The 24,740-nt window shown below is 37.1% G+C and overlaps 3 protein-coding genes across 13 annotated transcripts in view; 2 read left to right on the top strand and 1 right to left on the bottom strand.

The window, feature by feature from the left end:
• The window catches only part of LOC124627493 (actin nucleation-promoting factor WASL), a 57,463-nt gene extending 38,652 nt beyond the window's left edge, over positions 1 to 18,811 (top strand). For 2 of the 3 annotated variants that reach the window (XM_053688278.1, XM_053688279.1), the window contains exons 2-8: positions 9,093 to 9,227; positions 12,616 to 12,658; positions 13,643 to 13,796; positions 14,199 to 14,400; positions 16,501 to 16,543; positions 17,526 to 17,680; positions 18,272 to 18,811. In XM_053688278.1, coding sequence (XP_053544253.1) covers positions 9,175 to 9,227; positions 12,616 to 12,658; positions 13,643 to 13,796; positions 14,199 to 14,400; positions 16,501 to 16,543; positions 17,526 to 17,666 — 636 coding nt within the window. In that variant the 5' untranslated portion in view covers positions 9,093 to 9,174 and the 3' untranslated portion in view covers positions 17,667 to 17,680; positions 18,272 to 18,811. Of the gene's footprint in view, positions 1 to 9,092; positions 9,228 to 12,615; positions 12,659 to 13,642; positions 13,797 to 14,198; positions 14,401 to 16,500; positions 16,544 to 17,525; positions 17,681 to 18,271 lie in introns of those variants that run through there. The other variant, XM_053688280.1, reaches the window with a different exon arrangement.
• The window catches only part of LOC108280067 (NACHT, LRR and PYD domains-containing protein 12), a 353,895-nt gene that overhangs the window by 178,834 nt on the left and 150,321 nt on the right, over positions 1 to 24,740 (top strand). The gene's annotated exons all lie outside the window — the stretch shown is intronic.
• LOC128635404 (uncharacterized) overlaps positions 1 to 24,740 on the bottom strand; it is a 166,789-nt gene that overhangs the window by 75,155 nt on the left and 66,894 nt on the right. The window lies entirely within an intron of this gene.

Raw genomic sequence — 24,740 nt, 5'->3', positions numbered from 1 at the left:
GTGAAAATCAATACTGCATGCCAGTGATCTTCGGGCCCTCAGGCGGCACTGCATTAAAAACAGGCATGATCCTGTAATGGAAATCACTGCATGGGCTCAGAATCACCTCCAGAACTCATTGTCTGTGAACACAGTTCGCCGTGCCATCCACAAATGCTGGTTAAAGCTCTATCAGGCAAAGAAGAAGCCATATATGAACATGATCCAGAAATGCAGCTGTCTTCTCTGGGCCAAAGCTCATTTAAAATGGACTGAGGCAAAGTGGAAAACTGTTCTGTGATCAGACGAAACTAAACTTGAAATTCTTTTTGGAAACCATGGACGCAGCATCCTCTAAAGTTAAGAGGACTAAAGAGGAGAGAGACCATCATTTCTTTATCAGTGCTCAGTTCAAAAACCTGTGTCTCTTAAAATTTTGTGAAAATTGTACATTTACTCAGTTTAAACATTTGATATGTTTTCTATGTTCTACTGTGAATAACATGTGGGTTCAAGAGATCTGCAAATCATTGCATTGTCTTTTTATTTACATTTTACCCAGCATCCCAACTTTTTTGGAATTGGGGTTGTATGTCGCGGTACTGAAACCACTGGAATTTATAGAATCAAAAATTCCCCAAAATTTAATCAAATTCCCATAATACAGCGGGGCTGGTGCGGACAAGCTCAGAAAAAAAACTGTGTGTAGAAAATGCGTGCCAGCTCTTTTGAAGTATTAAACCTTAAAAGACCTAGATCGATTTTTGGGAAATCTGACTCCTGTATTTTTTGTTTTTCTAACATATTCTAGCAGTCAGCATCAAGTGCCATATATCATTTTAAACGGGAGAAGTTTTTTATCAATCTAGCTCATTTAAAGTGCCAATTTAAAAAATAATGTCTGAGAATGATTTATTACCAGTATAATATTTATAAAAATGCCAGAAACAGTATGGTGGTGTTTTTTTTATTTTTTTTTTTTTATTGTGGACTCAAACAAAACCTTCTTTTTTCTTTATAAAGTTATACCTGGATGTTTTAGACTTCCAAATGAAATTTTGTCTTCATCTAACATTCCCTTAGCAAGTTATAGCCATTTATTACAATATTATTCTATGCATTTTTCAATGAAAAAGGGTATTTTATTCACTGAAAATGTAGATGTGTCCATAAAAGAACATGAACAAATGCAAACAGTGAAACAAGTAGTGAAAACTGTCTTGTGCAACAAAAATACAAACAGTGCAAATGATATTCACAAATAGAAATTGAGAAATATACTAGGTGCAAATGAACAACTGGTGCATATAATTTTCACAAACTATATAAGAAGTATTTACATAATATAACAACCAGAACTGGATTCAGTAGGGACAGTCCTGAGGTTTTATGTGTCACCTTGTGATCCCCTGCCGCTACGCCACTAAACACCAACAGCTGTTCCTGTTTGCCTCAGAGGAACCAACTGCATAGGTTGGTTAGAATGTGATACATAGAATGTGATAGCATAACCACGATGAACGTTCAGCTGAGACAAGTGTAATATCACTGAAAAGCTGAGTATTTACACTTTATGATACCTTTTAACGCATACAGATTGGATCAGCAGTTCAAAAGTTATTAAACATTTTTGAACAACAGTTATTTTTATCCGTGGGCCGCGGTTTCAGTCTTTGAGGGTTAAAGCTTGGTTAAACAGGACGTGTTTAACAGTACACAAATAAATTGTTGATGGTTTAAACAAATAAACAGTTGTTACAGCATTTGAAAACTTTTGTGTGACCTCCATCATGCCTTAGCTGGCCAAGCTAACAGCAACGAATTCACCTCAGCCTGTTAACACTGCCCACATTACATTACTAATTCAGTTAACTTTCCTGATATGCGTTTTGCCGTTAGTGCGGTTGATTTAATCTGGTGGCTGTTTGATTTTTGTGTTTATGATGACATCAAAGGTCACATGACAATGCTAACATGGTGGAGGTAGTATGTCCGGGATTGTAGTCATAATACACACACATACTGATTAGTATGTACTGTTTCAACAGCTGTGAAGTGTGTCTCTGTCACAGTACACGATTTCAGATGCAGCTGTGGTGTGTTTATAGGCTGTAAAGAGGTGTTGTATGGAGTGAAATCAGAGTCAGCAGAAACTGAATTTGTAATGCTTGGGGAAAAACATGCAAATTCAAGCTGTCAGACATTCAAGAAGTTTAAATAATAATAATAATAATAATAATAATAATAATAATAATAATAATAATAATAATAATAATAATAATAATAAAAAACACTGCACGATTCAGAGAAAACACCTCTCAGAAAAAGTAAAGGAGCCAGGCTCTAAATGGCGCACTTATATAGCACTTTTATCCAAAGCGCTTTACACTGTGTCTCATTCACCCATTCACACACACACTCACACACCAATGGTAGCAGAGCTGCCACGCAAGGCGCTAACTTACCATCGGGAGCAACTTGGGATTCAGTGTTTTGCCCAAGGACACTTCGGCATGTGGAGTCATGCAGGCCGGGAATCGAACCGCCAACCCTACGATTAGTGGAAAACCCGCCCTACCACCTGAGCCACAGCCGCCCCTCTAATAGAACTCAATCCTGGCCAATCACAACACACCTGTGAGCTCATGGAGTCAGGGCTTAATTTATTAGTCATATTTAGAAGCTCTGGGTATAGGTAGGTAATTTTCTAAGCAAACCTGTCTGTCTGTTGGAGTGAGACGCATCACGATTGTGTAACAATGAGACAATCTGTCTGCAGACTCGAGTCGGACAAATAAATAGAAACATTCTCAGACTTTCTTGTGATTAATTTGCTATTGTTTTGTGCACACTCTCATGTTAATTTGAATTCAAATGCTTTTTAAATAATATAATTGTTTACTAATTAATATTGATAGAGGAACTTTTAAATAATATAGAAAAAGGGCAGGAGCTCGTATAAAGTCTACATTCATAAAAAAAAATTGTTTTATGATAAAATGTTAGTATTTTAATGACATTCATATGCAAGTGCAAAGGGAAGAGTAATACAGTACTTTATTTGAAATACATTCATTTCCATGTGTTTTGCATTGGCAGCTGGTAGATTTATTCTTAACGCTGTCGAAGCATCAGCAGTTCCCACGTTAAATGGATCTGCCATGTTTTTTGTATCCTTTATCAAAATGAATTTAATTTCTGTTTATTAATTTAAGTTTAGACACCGCTTCCATGTATGTTATTGGTGCTAGCTGTGTGAAAACTGATGGATGAGTGGCTGTGAGGCGCGTGAGGTTCAGGTGTAACCTTACCTGTAAAACAGGTTTTTATGGCATATACACTATATAGTCCTTTCAACTTCCCCTCTTTGTCACAAATCGTGACGGAGCAGATATAAGGCGGATGCAAGCGCAGGATGAACAATGTTTATTTAGAAGACAGACAGGCAGACAAATCCAAAACGTGATCCAAGACGTACTTCATAAACAGGCAAGAGGTCAGGCGATTGGCAAACAGGTATACACGGGGCTAGGCAGGAATCTAGGTCGATAACCAAAACAAGAAACAAACTATGACGATTAACTGGAAGCCGATATCCAGCACTGACTACGACTACGACTACGATTCCCAGCCAATGACGGAACAGGGAGGAGACATGACAGACATAAACAAAACCCACGTGTCCCGATGTCCCTACGGTCAACAGCGGAAAAGCAGGTGCTCGCGCATTCGCGCTTCGAGCACGCTGCTTCAAGGGGGAATCGTGACACTCTTCAGTTTCTCATGAATTAAACATCCAGAATATTTGGGGAATATTATTTTTATCAGGGTGGAATAAACATAATGTGTTTTAAAATATGTTTCATCACATTTCTCTCATTAGCGGTCTGTTATTGAGAGAAATGTGACGAAATATATTTTTAAATGCAGAAGCAGAAGTCATGTTGTGTTTAAAGGCTGTAAACAGGTGTTGTATTGAGTGAAATCAGAAAGCTTGGGGACAACACGTGCAAATTTAAGTTTTCAAAAATTCAAGCAGCTTCAAATTCAAAAATAACACAGAGCAATTCATAAATAAACATCCAGGATACACAGTAGTCGTTTATGAATGATTTGGTCATTTTTGACTGCGCATGCGCTGTAACATCCCCATAGGTTCTGTACTGGAAACAGAAATGATTAGTTCACCTCTCCAGTCTTCGGGTTCGAGTCGTTCGTTCATCACTTCACAGCCCCACTGCATTCAGCCTATGGGCCGGTCACATGATGAACCAATGACCTGAAGCCAAAGACTCGAGAGATGAACTAATCATTTCTGTTTCCAGGGAACAGACGTGACAAATGTGACCTGACAAAATAAAGAACAATTTGGATCAGGAGCAAGGTTATTATAGTTTTGCATTTTTCATTAGTTTTTATTTTTTATTTTGTTTTCAAATTCAGTTTAGTTTTAATTAGTGTTTAAAGTGGGTTTGCTGGGCCTAGTTTAGTTTCTATTTATTGAAAATGCTTAGTTTTAGTTTAGTTTTTATATAGTTTTAATGTTAGTCTTTAATGTTAGTCTTTCTAATGTTAGTTTTAGTGTTTAGTCTTTTGTAACATGGGTTATTTGTCAAGGCCAGAAAAATTAGTGTAATTAAAACTCAACAAACACATCATACAATTTTAGAAATATGTATTCAACAATAACACCAGTACATAAAATGTAGATGTGGGCACAAATAAACTGACACACCCATGAAAGATGCTGTTAATCCTCTCTTGCTCCAACCATCTACACATAGGGTCAGCTTCCTCACATCCTTAACGATCTCTTTTAATTTCTGCTTTGCCGTATCCATCTTAGCCCCAATAAGGCTGTTGACTCTTGCAGCTCCAGGTGTTTTGAACTTTGGTTCGAGTAAAGTGGAGAACTTTTTGAAGGCAATCGACTCACACAGTTGTGTAGACATCCCAGTATTAATAAACATATGAACCAGCGCTTCCTCCCACTTGTGGTGTTCCTGCGTATTTACTAACCAGCAGCTACCGGTTCTCCGGTGAAAGCACTGCTGTAATGTTCTCGGTCCTACGGTTGTCTCCGTCATGCTGCCTAGCCCTGTACTGGGGTTAGCTTCTGTTTCGGGTGAGGGGGGCGTGGCGTTCTCCTTTAACTTATTAAAGTCAGCTAGGTTAGCCTCCTTGTGCGCGCTTCTCAAATGTACTTTCAAATTCGTGGGATTTTTCCCTTTAATAAATTGTCCACGTATTTTACCACCTTCCACTGCAAGGCACTTGCTTTTATCTGACACACAGTCATATTCAAAGTAATCCCAAATAGGACTCTGCCACTTTCTTCTGACTTTTGGTACCGCCATGATGTCAGGTGAGGAGCGTGGACTATGCTGTGTTCAATTTAACATGGAATGTCGTAATTTCTGGGTTCCCAGTCAGAAATGTCAACTCTGAAAGATATTTGCTCTATGAAAGACATTAACAAAGACGAAAACTAAAGACATTTACTCTATAATTGTATTTTATTTTAGTTACTTTTGCAAACAGACAATACAGTTTTAGTTAGTTATCGTTTTTTTGGTAATGCCTCGTTTTTATTTCGATTTCAGTTAACAACAATGTTTTCTCACACCTAGTTTTCATTATATCGTTCATTTTCGTTTATGATTATAACCTTGATCAGGAGGTGAGGTGAACTAACAGACTGCATAGCCTGAAGACCCAGATAAACTATTAATTAATCTTAATTAATTAATTTCTGTTTGTCATAATTCGCTATGACCTGCGCTTCCCAAAGCCTGCTTCCGCTTCCGGGCTTTAACGAGAGAAAACTTAAAAATATATTCAGTTGTATTGGTTCTATGTCCACTCAATACTCATTATTAAGACAACCCACATTATGTCCTTTTTGTGTGTTCATTTCTTGAGAAATAGAAGAGAGAAGCTCGAACGTACAGCGAATGTCCGATATAAACCCAACTTTAACACGGTGTGTGTGTGCGGTTTGCTAAACTGAGGGAACGGATTGCTAAATTGAGGGAACGGATTGCGCACGGCTTTTTTTTTTTGTTTTGTTTTGTTGTTTTTTTTACATGGCACTAGGGGGGCTCCGTACAGAACTGCTTTAGCTCTGTCATATTCTTTGGACGTCTCATGTGTATGGCTCTCTTCAAGTCATTCCATAGCATCTCTATTGCGTTGAGGTCTGGGCCATTCTGTTGTGGACTTGCTCCGGTGTTTTGGGTCATTGTCCTGTTGCATCACCCAACTTCTACACAGTTTCAGCTGACGTACAGACATTCTCACATTATCCTGAAGAATTGTCTGATATACTTAGGAATTCATCTTCCCCTCAATGATTGCAAGCTGGCCAGGCCCTGATGCAGCAAAGCAGGCCCAAATCATGACGTTTCCTCCACCATACTTTATGGTTGGGATGTTTTCATGATGATATGCCGTGACCTTTCTACGCCAGATGTAGTGCTGTGTGGTTTTTCCAAATAGTTCAATCGTAGTTTCAACAGTCCACAAAACATTTTGCCAATACCGCTGTGGAGTGTCAATGTGCTCTTTTGCAAACTTCAGGCATGCAGCAATGTTCTTTTTAGTAAACAGTGGCTTCCTTCGTGGTGTCCTGCCGTAGATACCCTGCTTGTTCAATGTTTTACGTATTGTAGACTCATGAACAGAGATGTTATCCAATTCCAATGATGCCTTCAAATCTTTGGCTGTCATTCCGGGTTGTTTCTTTACCTCATTGATGAGTCTTTGTTGTGCTCTTGGTGTCATTTTGTCTGGGCGCCCACTTCTTGGTAGAGTAGCAACAGTCCCAAAGTGTCTCCATTTGTAGAATGTTTGCCTAACTGTAGACTGGTGAATTTCTAAAGTCTTTGAAATCACTTTGTAACCCTTGCCAGCTTTATGTAAATCAACAATTCTTGATCGTAGATCCTCTGAAAGCTCTTTTTGACGAGGCATGGCTCACATAAGTGTATGCTTCTTGTGCAGCGTAAACTCCAAAAGTTTGAGGGGATTTTATCAGTTAAAGTAGCTGTAGTCCACACCTCCAAACTCATTTTCTTACCGAGACGCCAAGTGTGCTAAAACCTGACTCCAATTAGCTTTTTTGAGGTCATTAACTCAAGGGTTCACATACTTTTTCCACAAGCAGTATGAGGGTTTTTTTGTTTATGTTATTATTTTAGACACATTATATTTCTCAATACCCTTCACTTAGATGAAGATCAGATCACATTTTATTAAAAATTTATGCAGAAATCCATGAAATTCCAAAAGGTTCACATACTTTTTCTTGCCACTGTATCTGATCCAAACCATCCTTTCAAAATTTACTTCTTTGCAGCTGTCAATAAGTGCACATTTTCTCGAATAGATTTTGTGAAGTGCCAATGTTAACATGCATTTAAGATCAGAGCATCAACTCTCTGTGATTGATATTCTGTGTTATAGACCCTTACCTGTTTTTTTTTTTGCATTACTCTTTTGCATTATCTCTCAGTTAAAGAGAAGTTAATGTTTGGTTTATAACTAACTTTTGGTTTATAATTGACTTCATTAATAATTTGGTTTATAACTAAGTTCCTTAGTGCCCCTGAGGATTCAATGATAAACATATATATACAGTGTCCTCCACTAATATTGGCACCCTTGGTAAATATGAAGTCTGTGAAAATTTGTCTTTATTGTTTAATCTTTTAATCTTTTGTTAAAATAAAAAAAATCACAAATGTACTCTGCTCTCATGGATATCAAACAATTGCAAACACAACACAGGTTTATCCAACAAAAAAATCTTTGTTAAATATAGGTGTGCAACAATTATTGGCATCCCTATGAATTCATATGAGAAATATATTTGAAGTATATTCCTATTGATATTTTAATTTTTAATTTTTTTTTTTAGTACACCTGGGTAACTAGGAACAGGAAATTGTTCAACCATGACTTCCTGTTTCACAGGGGCATCAATATGAAGTAACACATAGGCCAAATTCCCGTAGTCATTCATACAATGGGTAAGACCAAGGAATATAGCTGTGATGTGCGGCAAAATGTTGTTGAGCTTCACAAAATGGGAAGTTAGACGTGTGTCTGTATCGTCTCAACACACTGTAAGAAGGATGGTTTGAGTGACCAAAAAATCTCCAAGGATCACAGCTGCAAAATAGCAGAAGTTAATTGCGTCTTGGAGTCAGAGAGTCTCCAAAACTACAATCTGAAGTCACCTACATAACCACAAGTTGTTTGGAAGGGTTTCAAGAAAAAAGCTTCTATTCTCATTCAGAAACAAACTCAAGCGTCTTCAGTTTGCCAGACACTACTGGAACTTCAACTGGGATTGGGTTCTATGGTCAGATGAAACCAAAATAAAGCTTTTTGCCAGTAAACACCAGAGGTGGTTTTGGCACACACACAGAGGCAGCCATATGGACCTCATGCCCACGGTTAAATATGGTGGTGGCTCTTTAATGTTTTGGGACTGTTTTTCTGCCAGAGGACCTGGACATTTTGTTAGGATACATGGCATCATGGCCTCTATCAAATATCAACAGATATTAAATGAAAACCTGACTGCCTCTGTCAGAAAGCTTAAAATGGGCCGTGGTTGGATCTTCCAGCAGGACAATGATCCAAAACATACATCAAAATCAACACAAAAATGGTTTACTGACCACAAAATCAAGGTCCTGCCATGGCCATCCCAGTGACTTGAAACCCATAGAAAACCTGAAGTGGAGAGTCCACCAGCGTGGACCTTGAAATGTGAAGGATCTGGATAGATTCTGTATGGAGGAATTATCTCAGATCCTTTTTCATGTATTCTCCAACCTCATCCGGGATTATAGTAGAAGACTCAGAGCTGTTATCATGGCAAAGGGAGGTACCACAAAGTATTGACTAAAAGGATGCCAATTATTGTAACTGTAACTGTATGTATATACCACCATAACATAACCAGACAGTTCAGATGTATGAATGGGGAGCTTGTGATTTTAATGCACCTGTCAAAAAAGTTTTTAGGCTCACCAGTATTAAAAATTACAAAAAGGGAAATCTGTTGTGAAGTTTAACTGTACATTTGTTTGTGTGTTTTGTAGGAGTGTGCTCCATTCCAGCAGAAGAGATCAGACTCTTCAGGACTCAGCTGTGTGTTTGTGCAAACTTTACTAATTTTCAAAGATGGAGACCCCTGATCTGGACACAGATAATGTTTCCCCACACTCAAAAACCAGGTAACCTACCATGTCATTGTATTCTAGTCATTAAATATTCATATTTATACTATGGTCTTTCTGAATACTGGATTCTGATTGCCTGGAAGGTGTTCGTTCAAACTGTTGAATTTGTGGTGGGCGATCTGACGATTTTATATCGTGATCGATCTTGAAGACGTCCACAATCTACTTTTCAAGTGTAGATATTGTGACCTTTTTTTCAACTTTAGATATTGTGACCTTTTATGTCCTCACAATAATGTTAAAACTACAACAGAATGATTCCCTACTAGATGGCTGTGCTGATTATCTAAATTATATCACGTGTCTCTATCATGCGTCTTTTATGCGAGACGTATTTGAAAAACAGTTCAACACGAGCTAGCAGCAGGTGAATGAGGAGCTGGTGCGAAAAAAAAACGACTCGACGTCAGTAATGTGGCAGTGGTTTGGCTATGCACAGTCAGAGATTTCTCAAACCAAAGTTATCTGTAAAGTTTGTCGGGCAATAGTGAGCACTTCAAATAATATGACAACTCTTTTCAATCACCTTAAGGGGAAGCATCTGAAGGAACATGCCACAAGTGTTTCACTCAGGCCGGTACAACAACCCCACTCATCCCGAAACATAAACAGTTACCACTGACCGACGCATTAGAGCAGTCAAAAAATTTGATAAAAGCAGCAAATGATAGAAAGAGGTGTCTGAGGTGTCACATTCTATCTATCCAAGAATATGGTGCTGTTCAAAGCTGTGGACAACGTGGGATTTAAGAGACTGATGCACACTTTAGATGCACGGTATGATCTGCCAAGTCACAAATATTTTTCTTTTGTTTTTTTCCAGTTTCATTTTTATTGAACATTTCTGCTGTACATTTCTGCTGAACTGAACATTTCTGCTGAACTAAACATTTCTGCTGAACATTTTTGCTGGACATTTCTGCTGAACATTTCTGCTGAACATTTCTGCTGGACATTTCTGCTGAACTAAACATTTCTGCTGAACATTTCTGCTGGACATTTCTGCTGAATTAAACATTTCTGCTGAACATTTCTGCTGAAAACGTCTACCAAACATGTCTGCTAAACATCACCTTTTTTCTTCTCTCCTCCCCTCCCTTTCCCAAATATTCTATTGAGAAGAAAAAAAAAAAAACATACAAATTGAGCAACACACAGCAGTAAACATTCACAGGTTTTTTTTTTCTTTTTATTCTAACAAAGGAAAACAAAATGAAAAGTACACCCTCAGACGTATATACGTATAGCGAATGCCGATTGTTGCACAAATAAAGCACGGCAAAAAATTTTACCGATTACAGCATGAAGCTGAAACTGAATGTTTAGTTTTCTTACAATGTGTGAAGATGTCAGAATTTGAAAAGTGTATTTTGTGTTGTTTACATTTTACTACTGTAATTTTTCTAGTTGAATTCTGAGTACTAGAAAAATCTTTGCATTTAATGGTTGTGTTATCTATTGACTGATTATAATGTTAATATTTAAAATGAAGTTTAACTCAATTAAAGTTAAAGTTGAACTTTTAAAATTAAATTAAAGATTAATGCAATATTGTGTTTAAATTGTGCAAATAGATAAGTCCATAGGCTTGTTCCGGTCTGGTTATTCTCCATAAACATTTCTCAAAATTGGGAAGAAGATCGCAATTCAGATTGTGGATCATGATTGTGTGTTGTAAAGATCGTGATATGATTTTCTGGGAAAAAAGTGGCTAAATGGGACTACAGAGGTTGTTGGGGACATTAAACATCACACCGAACAGGAAAACTCATCTACTACAGCCTTGGGGTGTGTGTGTGTATGTGTGTGTGTGTGTCTGTGATTATATATATATATATATATATATATATATATATATATATATATATATATATATATATATATATATTGTGTCAGGTGGTTCTTTGCCTCCATGGCATGCATTAAAATGATGTGATGAGCACCTAGCCATGGATTATGCCTTACCAAAGTTATTTACTGAGTACATATGAAAGGAATAACTTAAGCAAAGTTTAACTGTTAATGAAAAACTAACAGTCTCCACTCAGTATGAAATAATGCTTGATTCAGTTCATTGTGAGTAAAATTAAGTTCTCATTAAATTAACAAGTTAGATAAAAACTGAAAGAGTGTATATAAATGATTAAAGGACTGTCTATAATGTTGTGCAGCAAACTCCAGGGAAAGAGATCAGAATCACCAGCACCCAGCCGTATCTCCATGAAGAGTGATGAGTGTGTTGCATGACTGTATTTCTATGGATGTTAGGAATAGTTACCTAAATTAAAGTTGTTGTATGTCAGACACGTTAAAATCGACCTCTGACAAGTAAATAGGAAAGGCCTAGACTTGCACGTCGATATAAACCTCTGAGCTAACAAAAATAGTTGTTTATTATTGACTATATAAAAGCCTCTGATATAGGAACGTCTTTTTATAATGAACGTTTAGCATGAAACTGTTTGAGTAAATATAATCAGAACACTCAGGTATTATACTTCCAACACTAACTAGAAGATTATCTTTTGGAGTCAGATAATTAATTACATTGGAGTCAGATATTTAAATCATAAATTAAAACACATTCAACCTTCGGCTACACCTATTTCCGTCTTTGGTTATAGGAGAGCAGTGGGTTAAGTGATAAATCCTTAATATTTTAGCCCTACAGTCTCTTTAGGTTGTCCCACAAAAACCTCTCTGCAACATCTGGAAAGATTAGTTTTTGGTTACAAATAAAAGAATCTGCAGAGAACGTTCCTAGAATGTTTGTATTTGGTTCCCAAAAAAATAACCAAACCGGAACCATATGCTAACGTTAGGGGAACGTTCTGTGTTTGCTGGGTAATGGCAGCGTTAACTTGGCAGTGCTGGCAGTGACCATGGTATAAGCAGTATAGTCCACGACTAGGAGTGCATTACACCATTTTAATGCACTCCGTGGAGGCAACCACCCTCCGCTTCGTGTCAGGTGGCTCTTTGCCTCCACAGCATGCATTATTATTATTATGTAATGCACACCTAGCTGTGGGTTATCCCTTACTAGGGCTGCACGATTATGGCCAAAATGATAATCCCGATTATTTTGATCAATATTGAGATCTCGATTATTTATCACGATTATTCATTGATTTTAGGGACAACATATTTTTATTGCACTTTCACATTTAAATAAACAGGCCTATATAGACAGACACGAAACATACGAAACACGACAGACACGACAGATACGAAACAGACAGAAACAGATAGATGAGTAAATCCCCATCCCCTATAGTCACCAGTTTTAAGAGGATGTCTACCAGATGACGGTATGTATGTTGAACGTATAATAGTATAAAAGTCTAATCGTGGTTTTTTTATTACTATTTTTTCCTGTCAGGCATGTTGGTCATGTAGGCTGGGATCCTAACACAGGATTTGATGTAAGTACAGGATTTGATCTAAGCAGTTATGAATCCTTGGTCCTCTCATGAGTCTCATTATCAGGATTATAGGATTATATTATGTATACTTTCTGTAGTAAGCATATTTACTGACTAGGAAGCCATTTAGGAGTTGTCTAAATGTGAAGATCCTAGGTCACACATTAAAAAAATAAATAATTTTTCTTTGTTAATAAAAGAAAAATGAACTTCTAGCATTAGCGTTCATGGTCGAAGTGATTTTGACATTTTAAAGTGTTTTTTTTGCTTAAGAAAGTGACACAATTTCACCTTCCATGGTTTATACAATACAAAACCTCCTGGTAATGTCTCTTCTGTCTGTACTAGTCTAAAAAACCCATTTGTTTTCTAAATCCGTTCCATTAACCACCTATTTTTTTTTTTCACTGGAAAGGAAATTTTATGTGTATGTTATGAAATTAGTGTTGTTAAGCAAGTAATTTCATCCACACCAGTGACTGTTTGTACATTTAACTTTTTTGTGTAAACACGAGGAAGGACTCAAGGACGTAGCGGTCAAGTATTAATGTGTGATGCAGCAATCAGATTATAATGTTTGAAATGACCAGGTGTTCATACTCGTACATCACTGAGAGCTGATGTTACCATTACTAATGTGAACCTTACGAGGATAGTATGTTTGAACTTTTATTTTCACTCTTGCAGTCCTGCAATATGTGATTTTAGTAACTACAGTATGTTAGTACTAGAGGTAGGAGAATAACTTTTTTGTGTAAACACGTTTTTTAAAAAGATTTCAATTTAGTTAAATTGGTAAAATAACTTCATTGTGTAAAAAACAAACAAACTGCAATTTGCTGCATTAATATTGATTACTGATGTGAATATCCATTGCACATGGTGCCAAATAATGCAGACTGATAGTTTTCCATTGTTGAGTGTTATAATATCACCCTTTTCCATACCTAATTACCAATTATTTGGTCACTTGTATATTCCCAGGTTAATAATCTAGACCCAGAACTGAAGAACCTGTTTGACATGTGCGGTATTTCTGAAGCCCAGCTAAAAGACCAGAAGACGTCAAAAGTTATCTATGATTTTATCGAGAAAAAAGGAGGAGTGGAGGCTGTAAAGACTGAGATCAGAAGACAAGGTAAGGTGTGTGTGTGTGTGTGAGTGCATGCACGTGTGGGGATAGGGGTGACGCACTATATTACACCATACTAGCTTTATTGAGTGTTAGTTGGATTCTTTACCTTCAAGCTGTTAAAATGACGCAGTACAATAAGTTCACTTTGTAAATAAATCAGTGATGCTGCTAAGTAGGGTCTTACCTTAAATGTCCACTTTAATGGTAGGTGATAAAACGAAAACTTCATCATATATCATGATACCTTTGAGATCTTAAATGCTAACAGTATGTTTTGCAGTGTTTTAACACAAGAGGTGAGGTTGCTGTTGTAGAAACGCAATATTTCAATACTGTTTCAGTGTGATTACTGTGTGTGCAGACTATATATGTTGCTTAAAATGTTTTGCTTTTATCTCCCTCAAGCCCCTCCCACTCCTCCTCCGCCCTCACGAAGTGGTGTTCCTCCTCCTGTCCAAATGACTAAAGGAGTGTCTAAAATGTTGTGCAGTAAACTCCATGGAAAGAGATCAGAATCACCAGCACCCAGCCGTATCTCAGTGAAGAGTGATGAGTCTATGTTCATGCCTCTGAATTTTAAAGATGGAGACTCCTCACTTCTACACGGGTAACATCTCTTCACTGTTAATGTTACTGCTAATGTCACAGTTAAAGGGAAATTCCAATGAAAAAAATAAAATAATGCAAAGGTAAATAATCATGCAACACTGCTAGCTAACATTATGGTAGCTACTTGTGTTGTTGCTAATTCAGTTATTTGTCTCAGTGTAATTGTGAAAGATCTACAGCTCCTGTCTGCCTTCTGTTGTCCTTCTTGCTGGTGCAGGTTGTTGGAGGCATTAAACGTGGTGGTGGTGACGTTGAAGTCATGCGACCTTGGTGTAGTTTGTTTATAGCCTACCTTTACCTTTTTACTTCTGGCAATGGTAGTTAGGCTTCAAAATTCATAAAAGTTGTGTTTATTTGATCAAGACTATCTTGATGTAAAAAAAAAAAAAAAAAAAAAAACGTGTAAGAATCATAAACTTTTGTTGGTCACAGAGCTTATTTTCGAGCTATCAGCTTTTTGTCGAGGGAACCAGCATGATGCTAACTTCTGGGCTGGCCTACAAAAATGTCATTTTTGCAGCATTCTATAATGTGAAAATATATTGAGTAGAGCTGCAGCAACTAATCGATAAAATCGATAATAATCGACTATGAAAATCGTTGTTAACGAATGTCATTATCGATTAGTTGTTCTGCAAGCAGTGCGTAGTACATTTACTCACTACGTTACTTCTGTTCTGAAAACACGCATCGCAGAGTAAATACTAAAGTTGTGTCCCAAATGACATACTATACCCTTACACTATGCATTGTGTACTCTACCGTCTAGTGAGTGAATTTTAGAAAGGTAATATCATCTCAAATGGAACACTAGTGTTTTTTTTACTAACCGGAAGTACACGCCATTTCCCAGTCAGTGGAACATGACGTCATACTCATGTAATGCGTTATCACATAATGTTATTGCTGTCTTTAGTATCTAGTGGTTCTTCTGTTAGAAAGTATGTTGCATTAAAAGTGCATGACTGTATTTCTATGGATGTTAGGAACAGTTACCTAAATTAAAGTTGTTGTATGTAAGACACGTTAAAATCGACCTCTGACAATAAATAGGAAAGGTCTAGACTTGCACGTCGATATAAACCTCTGAGCTAACAAAAATAGTTGTTTATTATTGACTATATAAAAGCCTCTGATATAGGAACGTCTTTTTATAATGAACGTTTAGCATGAAACTGTTTGAGCAAATATAATCAGAACACTCAGGTATTATACTTCCAACTCTGACTAGAAAATTATTTTTTGGAGTCAGATAATTAATTACATTGGAGTCAGATATTTAAATCATAAATTAAAACACATTCAACCTTCGGCTACACCTATTTCCGTCTTTGGTTATAGGAGAGCAGTGGGTTAAGTGATAAATCCTTAATATTTTAGCCCTACAGTCTCTTTAGGTTGTCCCACAAAAACCTCTCTGCAACATCTGGGAAGATTAGTTTTTGGTTACAAATAAAAGAATCTGCAGAGAATGTTCCTAGAATGTTTGTATTTGGTTCCCAAAAAAATAACCAAACCGGAACCATATGCTAACGTTAGGGGAACGTTCTGTGTTTGCTGGGTAATGGCAGCGTTAACTTGGCAGTGCTGGCAGTGACCATGGTATAAGCAGTATAGTCCACGACTAGGAGTGCATTACACCATTTTAATGCACTCCGTGGAGGCAACCACCCTCCGCTTCGTGTCAGGTGGCTCTTTGCCTCCGCAGCATGCATTATTATTATTATGTAATGCACACCTAGCTGTGGGTTATCCCTTACTAGGGCTGCACGATTATGGCCAAAATGATAATCCCGATTATTTTGATCAATATTGAGATCTCGATTATTTATCACGATTATTCATTGATTTTAGGGACAACATATTTTTATTGCACTTTCACATTTAAATAAACAGACCTATACAGACAGACACGAAACATACGAAACACGACAGACACGACAGATACGAAACAGACAGAAACAGATAGATGAGTAAATCCCCATCCCCTATAGTCCCCAGTTTTTGGAGGATGTCTACCAGATGACGGTATGTATGTTGAACGTATAATAGTATAAAAGCCTAATCGTGGTTTTTTTATTATTTTTTTTCCTGTCAGGCATGTTGGTCATGTAGGCTGGGATCCTAACACAGGATTTGATGTAAGTACAGGATTTGATCTAAGCAGTTATGAATCCTTGGTCCTCTCATGAGTCTCATTATCAGGATTATAGGATCATATTATGTATACTTTCTGTAGTAAGCATATTTACTGACTAGGAAGCCATTTAGGAGTTGTCTAAATGTGAAGATCCTAGGTCACACATTAAAAAAATAAATAATTTTTCTTTGTTAATAAAAGAAAAATGAACTTCTAGCATTAGCGTTCATGGTCGAAGTGATTTTGACATTTTAAAGTGTTTTTTTGCTTAAGAAAGTGACACAATTTCACCTTCCATGGTTTATACAATACAAAACCTCCTGGTAATGTCTCTTCTGTCTGTACTAGTCTAAAAAACCCATTTTTTTTCTAAATCCGTTCCATTAACCATCTATTTTGTTTGGCACTGGAAAGGAAATTTTATGTGTATGTTATGAAATTAGTGCTGTTAAGCAAGTAATTTCATCCCCACCAGTGACTGTTTGTACATTTAACTTTTTTGTGTAAACACGAGGAAGGACTCAAGGACGTAGCGGTCAAGTATTAATGTGTGATGGAGCAATCAGATTATAATGTTTGAAATGACCAGGTGTTCATACTCGTACATCACTGAGAGCTGATGTTACCATTACTAATGTGAACCTTACGAGGATAGTATGTTTGAACTTTTATTTTCACTCTTGCAGTCCTGCAATATGTGATTTTAGTAGCTACAGTTTGTTAGTACTAGAGGTAGGAGAATAACTTTTTTGTGTAAACACGTTTTTTAAAAAGATTTCAATTTAGTTAACCTGGTAAAATAACTTCATTGTGTAAAAAACAAACAAACTGCAATTTGCTGCATTAATATTGATTACTGATGTGAATATCCATTGCACATGGTGCCAAATAATGCAGACTGATAGTTTTCCATTGTTGAGTGTTATAATATCACCCTTTTCCATACCTAATTACCAATTATTTGGTCACTTGTATATTCCCAGGTTAATAATCTAGACCCAGAACTGAAGAAGCTGTTTGACGTGTGCGGTATTTCTGAAGCCCAGCTAAAAGTCCAGAAGACATCAAAAGTTATCTATGATTTTATTGAGAAAAAAGGAGGAGTGGAGGCTGTAAAAGAGTGAGATCAGAAGACAAGGTAAGGTGTGTGTGTGTGTGTGTGTGTATGAGTGCATGCACGTGTGGGGATATGGGTGATGCACTATATTACACCATACTAGCTTTATTGAGTGTTAGTTGGATTCTTTACCTACAAGCTGTTAAAATGACGCAGTACAATAAGTTCACTTGGTTAATAAATCAGTGATGCTGCTAAAGTAGGGTCTTACATTAAATGTCCACTTTAATGGTAGGTGATAAAGCCAAAACTTCATCATATATCATGATACCTTTCAGATCTTTAATGCTAACAGTATGTTTTTCAGTGTTTTAACACAAGAGGTGGAGGTTGCTATTGTAGAAACGCAATATTTCAATATGGTTTCAGTGTGATTATTGTGTGTGCAGACTATATATGTTGCTTAAAATGTTTTGATTTTATCTCCCTCAAGCTCCTCCCCCTCCTCCTCCACCCCCATCTCGTGTGCTTGTATGTTGCTGTGTATGGTTTTTGTCCAGTCTCATAAAGTCCCCATTCCGAGTACTAGGTTTATGTGTGATTTTTGCTAGTGTCTTACAGCGAGCTCTTTAGCATTTGATCACCTTGTAACCTAAACATATTTTTCTGCAGATGAAGATGATGATGATGATGATGAAGATGACTTCGAGGATGAGTAGGACTAGCAGCACTTTCTCCCCCCAGCTGATCACGGCATCTGAAATGAAAACACTAAACTGTTTTCAGTCTCTAAATCATACTCTGATTATAATTGAAATCTTTGCTTTTTCTATTAATCTATGTAATACCTCATTTCATCAGGAAAAGGCTGGTCACATTTTACCTTCCTATAGGTTTCTTTATCTTTATCACATACTTCTCAGTGTGAAATTTACATCATGTTTTCTTGACTTGTAGTGTGGAAAGGGTTTTTTTTTTTCTTCTGATCCATCTTTTTACCAAAGGGAAGTGAAAGGAACAAATTTAATGTTGGCAAATTTTACTGGAAGCGGGAACAGTATTTGCATACATCTTTCTTCTGTACCTCACATTTTCTAAATTCAGATTCTAGCGTTTTGTCATTATTTTCTTAAAATCTTAAAGTTTGATTTGTATATTTTTACATTCATTAAAGTCTAAATCTGCTATGTGAATAGAGAATAATATTACAGAGATATGAAAAAAAAAAAAAAACATTATCATGCTTGAAGATTTCTTGCAACATCGGTTGCTATAGCATTGTACTTTTTGGTTATGTTTTTTTTTTTTTTTTTTTTTTTTTTAAATATTTTATTTCTGATATTCTGAGAATTGTTGGTTTATTTTAGTCAACTGTGTTCATATATTTTTAAATAAATGATTAAATACATAAATAAATGTCAGCTATCATTTGTCATGCTAATGACATATATGCTGTGATGCTTTATTAATTCCTCATAGACATCCCAGCCATTAATCTGACTACAGACTAAATATCTTCTTTTTACTTTTTTTTTTGTCTGAGATTTATGTATGTATCAGGAAACTGCAAAACATTGGCAATTGGAAGTGTTGAGATGAGATTTATTAAATTGTGCACTCACTCAAATAAATGTCAATATTTACACAGTGTCTGTGATTGCATATCTGATAAAAGAAAACTACCATTATTTTTATTTAATGATCTGGGATAAACACACACCCTCTCCTATTTGTGTAGTTACTTTTGAGGCTGCTCAACCCACTGTGCTTACAGTGCATCCTGAAAGTATTCATAGCGCTTCACTTTTCCCACATTTTATGTTATGTTACAGCCTTATTCCAAAATGGATTAAATTCAGAATTTTCCTCAAAATTATACAAACAGTACCCCGTAATGGCAATGCGAAAGAAGTTTGTTTGAAATCTTTGCAAATTTATTTAAAAAAAAAAATAATAATAAAAAAGCACATGTACATAAGTATTCACAGCCTTTGCCATGACACTCAAAATTGAGCTCAGGTGCATCTTATTTCCACTGATCATCCTTGAGATGTTTCTACAACTTGATTGGAGTCCACCTGTGGTAAATTCAGTTGTTTGGACATGATTTGGAAAGGCACACACCTGTCTATATAAGGTCCCACAGTTAACAATGCATGTCAGAGCACTAACCAAGCCATGACGTCCAAGGAATTGTCTGTAGACCTCTGAGACAGGATTGTATCGAGGCACAGATCTGGGGAAGGGTACAGAAACATTTCTGCAGCACTGAAGGTCCCAATGAGCACAGTGGCCTCCATCATCCATAAATCGAAGACGTTTGGAACCACCAGGACTTTTCCTAGAGCTGGCCGCCTGGCCAAACTGACCAATCGGGGGAGAAGGGCCTTAGACAGGGAGGTGACCAAAAACCCGATGGTCACTCTGACAGAGCTCCAGCGTGTCTCTGTGGAGAGAGGAGAACCTTCCAGAAGAACAATCATCTCTGCAGAACTCCATCAATCAGGCCTGAATGGTAGAGTGGCCAGACGGAAGCCACTCCTCAGTAAAAGGCACATGACAGCCCACCTGGAGTTTGCCAAAAAGCAAATTCTCTGGTCTGATGAAACAAAGATTGAACTCTTTGGCCTGAATGGCAAGCGTCATGTCTGGAAGAAACCAGGCACCAGTCATCACCAAGATGATAAAGGTGTGGCTACAGGACAACTCTGTGAATGTCCCAGATGTTTTAAGTTCATCATCAATGTCCTGAGGAGGAAGATTGTTTATTTTATTTAACAATAAATTATCGGCGAGTAATCTGGTTTTGAAAAGACATGAGTGTTAATCCTCTTCAGAATTAATGTTTTATACTTTTATAATTTATCCATTGTATCTTTTAATTCATGACAGTGTTTGTTTTTCATGATGATTCAGACTTTTACTTCCTTCATTCTGTAATAATATATATATATAGAGAGATATTAGATGAGAGAAACTTAATATAACACTCAGTATGATCATTTTAATTACACTGTTAATTATAATAAACAGGTGATATTAAATCCTCATATCATTCTGAATAATAAAATCATTTTACAAACACATCATCTTTAAAGTAATTCTTAAACCAAGATTAAAAATCTGTTGATGAAGAGTGTGTCATTGTGTCTCTCTACAGGTCTGCTCTGACTTCAGCTCTGAGATCAAACCCCTCACACCTGAGAGACCTGGATCTGTCTGATAATAATGTAGGAGACTCAGGAGTGAAACTGCTCTCTGCTCTTAAGGATGATAAACATTACAAGCTACAGACACTGTGGTGAGTAATGACCTTTTTAAATAAATTGTGAAAAAACTAAAACACTAATTTAACCTGATTATCATTAGTTTGTTCAATTCTCTTTAGTTCCAATAAATATCAGATTACCAGGTTAGGGAATAAAACCAGTTTTAGAAATGTCACTATATTCTATTTAATCAGATTTTTTCTAACAATTGGTTTAATGCTGTTTTGTGTTCAGTAAAGTGTGTTGATTTAAAATTCATGTGAAGGTAGAAGACAGGGAGTCAGACAGAGTCTACAAAATATCACAAATGAGTGCATGAGAGTGATTGTAAATGAACACCTGGTCTCCTTGTGACAGCCTGCTATCTCTGACTTCATACTGCTGCTTTTGTCTGAACAAGATGACCTCTGCTTTTCCCTGTTTCTGATAAGCTGTAAGAACTCCTCACTGGACTGCGATGCCCCTCCTGGTTGGCAGGGGCGCCTCTCTCCAGACTCATGCTGAACTCTGCTACTCATTAGGCCTGATTTGTTACAGCTGGGTTTTCCACTATTTAAACAGCCTTGGACTAAGCCTCATTGTTCAGTCTTAAGCCAGTGTTGCCTGCTGCAAGCTAAGTCTGTGTAGTTCATGGTTTGTTTGCTCCCTCCCCCCCAACAATATCTTTTTTCCTTTATTGTTGCTCTTTTCGTCAGTAAAGACTCTATTGTGGATCATCTCTGCATCCTTTCCTCTGCTGCTCTTTGATTCATTACTTGGGGAATAGCTCTGCCAGTGACTTTGTACATGAGAGACCTGGGTTTGATTCCCACCTAAGACAGCCTCGTTACATAAGCAGCACACTTTCTTCTCAACTTTCATAAAAGCAAATTAAAAAGATTATATTTTATGCCACATATTTTTATTTAAGCACCCACTTTACTCCCTTTGTCACTTCTTCCAGCACCCTACCTCCACACCGTGTCTTCTGTCTTTCCTGTAACATTCACCTCGGCTTATTCTTAAAGTCTGTACATAAATATAAATGTAGAACAAGAGCTAAATGACACAGTGATGTTCATTATTTAAAAAACTCCAAAGCCTGTGATTGGATAAGAGCAGTGATGTGATGGGTAAATATCTGCTACAAATGTGTTTGTTAACGAATTAAAGGGAGTCGTGTGTCTCCGTGTTAAAATAGTGGTTAAGACGTCGTAGTTAAAACACAGAAGAAACTCTGCAACAATCTGTTACAATGTCTGCTCCGAGAAATCCTAATACCCTTAGAAGATTGCTGTGTATTCACCAACAAGAGGACCTGTTGAAATGAGAGAGGATCTGACTTTTGCTCCAAAATTTATTTATTTTTTTTTTTTAAAAACCAAGAGATTAGTTTGACAATTTATTAATGAAGGTAATGTAAAGACGTTGTTGTTTAACCCTGAGCAGGGCGTCAACAGCTCCAAAGATCGTTTCTTAAGTCCGAGGGTTTAGTTAGGAGGCAGAAAAACATTTAAAGATGATGTTTTAAAAGAAACAAGTGTTTCATCCTTAATGGTAAAAAAGAAAAATGGTTGTACTCCAATATGAAATAAAACGGTGGAGACACACTGAGTACACACTGAGTACACTTCTGTTCCACAGTCTATAAGGATCCCCAAACTTCATGTAGTGTGGAAAAATATATACACTCTCCGTGACTTATAAACTCCTCTCTGAAGATCTGCATACACACACCTGAGTACACTGCTGCTTCTCTCACATCAATGCCACACTCTCTCAGATCTTTCTCATAGAAGATCAGGTTCCCTTTCTTCAGCTGCTCAAAAGCCAGTTGTCTCAGTTTAAGAACTAATTAATTAATAGTATTTTTTTTACTGGTTTTGGGTGTTTCTTCTTTTTGTGTGTATTTGCCTAATTTAGTACCTAGCGTATAGGAAGAAACAGCCCTTGTGATTTAAGCCTTTAAGCATATTGTCTAACTGGTGTTTGTACTTTTAGCATTCATGAAAATGAGAAGGTTCAAGTAATTTAAGGACGTGTTTGATAATTTGCACTGGTTTTAGTTCATTATGGATTATTTTATTTCCTTCAGTATCAGGTGTGATTCACTTGGAGTGAGAAGTTGGTCAGCTCTGGTCTCAGCACTCAGCTCAGAAACCTCCAATCTGAGAGAACTGCATCTGACTGTGAAAACACTGGACCTGTATAAGAATAAACTAGGAGACTCAGGAGTGAAGAGTCTCTGTGCTGTACTGGAGAATCCTCACTGTAAAGTGGAGACACTGAGGTAAGATCATCTCTCTGAGAGTCACAATAACTCACTAAAAGCAGCAGTTGTATACAGTGTGGTTTTTCACCTGAAATTTTCTGTAACAGTACAACATGCAGAACAAATAGATTAGTCATTAAGTGATAATGATTTCTCTCCAGAATAATTCATGCTTTAAATAAATAAATAAATGTACTTACAGTTCGATACATGTGCATTCAAAATAACGATAAACAGAGATCCTTCTACAAAACCTGACTCATTACTTTTAAAGCCAGCAATACTTTAAGAAGCTGCATTGAGTGACGTTGCTCAGTAACATTTCTGCGTGGTGTGTATCCGTGTAACAGACTAGTTCAATAAAGAGTTTACCTTCTCTGAAACAGACTTCACACCGTGTCTTTTCCCCCTGACTCTCATCCACGTCATCTTTAATCACAGGAATTAGTGTTGGCCTGGTTTCCTTTTTTCACTCAAAATCTGTGTGCGTGTGTGTGTGTGTGTGTGTGTGTGTGTGTGTACACTACATAAACAAGTGGAAAATGAACAAACCTATTGAGTGAAAGACTTTCAGCACTTTGGCCACTTTTTGCAGTTACTTAAGTTCTTTTGAGCAACTGCTGGCTTTTGAGTTTTATTTTCATACCTGTGCACACCCTATTTTACCCAGGCCCACCCTCTGCTCAATTTCTGGCCTCGACACTGAACAGTGGTATTGTTTTGGTCAGAAATGTAAGAATTTTTTTTAATAATATAATTAGCCGTGTTTGATAGTAAGTGAGCTAACGTTACGCTAACCGCTGTGTAAATAAACAACAGATAATAATTAAGAACAATAATTTATTACACCATAATGATTAAAGATATGATTTAATAAAAGTGGGACTATATCTCTACAGACACACGACGGTTGGTGACAGTTGAAATTGTGAATTTGAATACCTGTGTGAATGCAGTGCCAAAGTGTCATATCACAGAAAACCAGTGACTACATTTCCCATCTTGCACTGCGGCCTACAAACATGGCTGTCATGGCCTACACTTCCCACACATGCACACACACCTTCTCTGGAATTCTAATCACACACACCTGTTGACAATCTCACACTCACTCCACACTATATAACAGTTCAATTGAGCTTGCTTCTTGTTCTTGATTCTTGCCTGTTTTCCAATCGCCTGACACTTTGCCTGTTATTTTGACCACACTATTGTCTCGTGACTTAGATTTGTCTGCCTGTCTCTCTAAATAACTCTTGTCTGTATTTGCATCTGTCCTAACCTTCTTTACGTGCATTTCATAACAGAGTGACGTTATCTCAGTGAATTGAATCTTTTATCTTTCTCTAAATTACATGGTTACAGTGTGTGTGAAAAGTGAGTGTTTTTTTGTGTGTTGTGACTCATTGAATCATTTACTCAACTGCACAAGGGAAAACTGTGCATCTATCCATCCATCCATCTTCAACCGCTTACTCCTTCTTCAGGGTCGCTGGGGAGCATTGGGCACAAGGTGGACAGGGTGCCAGTCCATCGCAGGGCGCACACACATTACGGACACTTTAGACTTGCCAATCAGCCTACCATGCATGTCTTTGGAGTGGGGGAGGAAACCCCTGCA

This window comes from Ictalurus punctatus, chromosome 19 (genome assembly GCF_001660625.3).
Source record: "Ictalurus punctatus breed USDA103 chromosome 19, Coco_2.0, whole genome shotgun sequence".
Classification (NCBI taxonomy): domain Eukaryota; kingdom Metazoa; phylum Chordata; class Actinopteri; order Siluriformes; family Ictaluridae; genus Ictalurus; species Ictalurus punctatus.
The sequence above is the reverse complement of the archived record's forward strand: the minus strand, read 5'-3'. Positions and strand labels throughout refer to the sequence as shown.